Raw genomic sequence first — 3,287 nt, forward strand, 5'->3', positions numbered from 1 at the left:
ATATAAGGCCCGGCCGAGGCCGGGAACTTGTCCATAAGCACAGGGAGCTCTAGGCAGTGACCTGTGGGACTCCCATAGTTAGCGCGTTTGGTGGTTTGGTGGGTTGGTGGGTTGGTTGCAGATTCGGGTTGGTTCTTTGATTTGGGGCTCTTTTGTTGGGCTTTGTTATTAGTTTTGCTTGTGTTCTTTGCTTTGTTGTGTTTGTTTTCAGCTAGCGGCCTTAGTGGGCGTGGGGGCAGAGGATGTCTAGAGAGAGCAGTGAGCTAGTGCAGTGCGGAGGGTGTGGTGGGGCCTCTCAGCCACTGCCACGCGAGTGCTCTGGGAAGGACAGTCACTGGCCATAGGGCACTTGGCTGGCAGGTTCAGCCTTCATCACTTTGAAAATACACTACCTTCTGGGCTCCAGGCTGTGTTCTTTTGAGGTACGTCATAGGACCTTGTGGGGCAACGATGAGGGCGACCCTACCTCTCACCCCACAGACATTGGGATGTGGCCACGACTCCCGGGCAGCAGAGCATTTTGGTCCAGTGTCGTGATGTGAGTGAAGTGCTACCATGCTTGTGACACAGATCAATCCAGGTTGGAAGGACAGGCGTTGAAGAGCTTGGAGGACAAGGATGGGGTCTCTCCAAGGCAAAGGCGATACATTTTTGTACTCGCAAATCAAAAGCTGCTGGAGCCTCATATAGGCTTAAATTGCAAGTGTCCATATGGCACTGAGCAACCACGTTCTGCAGAGCCTACTTCTCTGAATTCGGAATGTGGCAAAAGTCCTGGAGGCCTGACGGGGAGACACCACTGTGGGCACCACCTGGGCACGAGTGGACCACTCCTTGCTGTGATCTCACCAAGAGCAAATCTGAGGCCCTTGAGCCAGCGGGGATATAAGGCCCGGCCGAGGCCGGGAACTTGTCCATAAGCACAGGGAGCTCTAGGCAGTGACCTGTGGGACTCCCATAGTTAGCGCGTTTGGTGGTTTGGTGGGTTGGTGGGTTGGTTGCAGATTTGGGTTGGTTCTTTGATTTGGGGCTCTTTTGTTGGGCTTTGTTATTAGTTTTGCTTGTGTTCTTTGCTTTGTTGTGTTTGTTTTCAGCTAGCGGCCTTAGTGGGCGTGGGGGCAGAGGATGTCTAGAGAGAGCAGTGAGCTAGTGCAGTGCGGAGGGTGTGGTGCGGCCTCTCAGCCACTGCCACGCGAGTGCTCTGGGAAGGACAGTCACTGGCCATAGGGCACTTGGCTGGCAGGTTCAGCCTTCATCACTTTGAAAATACACTACCTTCTGGGCTCCAGGCTGTGTTCTTTTGAGGTACGTCATAGGACCTTGTGGGGCAACGATGAGGGCGACCCTACCTCTCACCCCACAGACATTGGGATGTGGCCACGACTCCCGGGCAGCAGAGCATTTTGGTCCAGTGTCGTGATGTGAGTGAAGTGCTACCATGCTTGTGACACAGATCAATCCAGGTTGGAAGGACAGGCGTTGAAGAGCTTGGAGGACAAGGATGGGGTCTCTCCAAGGCAAAGGCGATACATTTTTGTACTCGCAAATCAAAAGCTGCTGGAGCCTCATATAGGCTTAAATTGCAAGTGTCCATATGGCACTGAGCAACCACGTTCTGCAGAGCCTACTTCTCTGAATTCGGAATGTGGCAAAAGTCCTGGAGGCCTGACGGGGAGACACCACTGTGGGCACCACCTGGGCACGAGTGGACCACTCCTTGCTGTGATCTCACCAAGAGCAAATCTGAGGCCCTTGAGCCAGTGGGGATATAAGACCAGGACGAGGCTGGGACCTTGTCCTCAAGCACAGGGAGCTCTAGGCAGTGACCTGTGGGACTCCCGTAGTTAGCGCGTTTGGTGGTTGGTGATTTCGTGGTTTGCTTGCAGATTCGGGTTGGTTCTTTGATTTGGGGCTCTTTTGTTGGGCTTCGTTGTGTTAGTTTTGCTTGTGTTCTTTGCTTTGTTTGTTGTGTTTTTTTGGTGGTTTTCTTGCAGATTCGGGTTGGTTCTTTGATTTGGGGCTTTCTGTTGGGCTTCGTTGTGTTAGTTTTGCTTGTGTTCTTTGCTTTGTTTGTTGTGTTTTTTTGGTGGTTTTCTTGCAGATTCGGGTTGGTTCTTTGATTTGGGGCTTTCTGTTGGGCTTCGTTGTGTTAGTTTTGCTTGTGTTCTTTGCTTTGTTGTGTTTGTTTTTAGCCAGCGGGCTTAATGGGCGTGGGGTTCATGATGTCTATAGAGAGCAGTGAGCGTAGTGTGGTGCGGAGGGAGTGTCGGGACCTCGCGGCCAGCTCCTCCTTGGAGGAAGCCCTCACGGGCCGCTATGAGCCCCTGGGGGTCGTCGGGCAGGGCAGCTTTGCCAAGGTCTTCCTGGCCCGACACATCCTGACGGGGACGAAGGTGGCCGTGAAAGTCCTGCGGAAGGGGGCGGGGGCCACCTTGTCCTGGGTCTTGTCGGAGCTGGACATCATGAAGGGCTTGGAGCACCCGCACGTGGTGCAGCTGCTGGAGAACGTGGAGACCCCCGGCACTGCCTACGTGGTGATGGAGGACATGGCTGGGGGCCAGCTGGGCCAGCACATCCCGGAGGTCGTGGGCCTGTGGGAGGACGAGGCCCGCATGCTGTTCGGGCAGGTGGCCAGCGCCGTGGGCTACTGCCACGCGCAGGGCATCGCGCACCGGGACGTGAAGGCGGACAACGTGCTGCTGGATGCCGCGGGCTGCGCCAAGCTGTGCGACTTCGGCCTGGCCTGCAGGTTCAGGGCCGGAGAGAAGCTGGGCCTGCTCTGCGGCACCGTGGCCTACTGGGCCCCGGAGCTGCACCGGCGAGAGCCCTACGACGGCCCCGCGGTGGACGTCTGGAGCCTGGGTGTCCTCCTGATCCTCATGCTCACGGGCAGCGTCCCGTTCACCGGGGCCAGCTATGCGGAGGCCAAGGAGCAGGTGCTGCAGGCCAGGTACCACCTCCCGTTCCACCTGTCCGACGAGGCGCAGAGCCTGGTGTCCTGGATGCTGACCCTGGAGCCCGCGCACAGGCCCACGCTCCAGCAGATCCTGGGGCACCCGTGGCTGAGCCAGGATGGGGAACGCTGCCCGAGTCCTCCCGCCGAGCTGCTCCCCAAGCGCCCGGACATCTCCATCCTGCTGGCCATGCTGGACCTGGGCTACGGGCTGCAGGAGACCTGGCTGTCAGTGGCGATGGGCCAATTCGATGAGGCCATGGCCACCTACCTCCTGCTGCACTGCCAGAAAACCCGGGGGGCGGGCTGCAAGGTCCAGCTGAAGCTTGGGTAG

At 57.3% G+C, this 3,287-nt stretch overlaps 1 protein-coding gene across 1 annotated transcript; it reads left to right on the top strand.

Annotated features, from left to right (window-relative positions):
• Positions 1–2,204: 2,204 nt before the first annotated feature.
• LOC139706380 (sperm motility kinase-like) lies at positions 2,205–3,287 on the top strand. The gene has a single exon (XM_071614030.1). The coding sequence runs from the start codon at positions 2,205–2,207 to the stop codon at positions 3,285–3,287; it is 1,083 nt and encodes a 360-aa protein (XP_071470131.1).

Source organism: Marmota flaviventris, chromosome 7 (assembly GCF_047511675.1).
Source record: "Marmota flaviventris isolate mMarFla1 chromosome 7, mMarFla1.hap1, whole genome shotgun sequence".
NCBI classification, from domain to species: Eukaryota; Metazoa; Chordata; class Mammalia; order Rodentia; family Sciuridae; genus Marmota; species Marmota flaviventris.

Coding starts and splice junctions, on each gene's coding strand:
- LOC139706380 (XM_071614030.1), top strand. CDS start 2,205: ATGGGCGTGGGGTTCATGATGTCTATAGAGAGCAGTGAGCGTAGTGTG.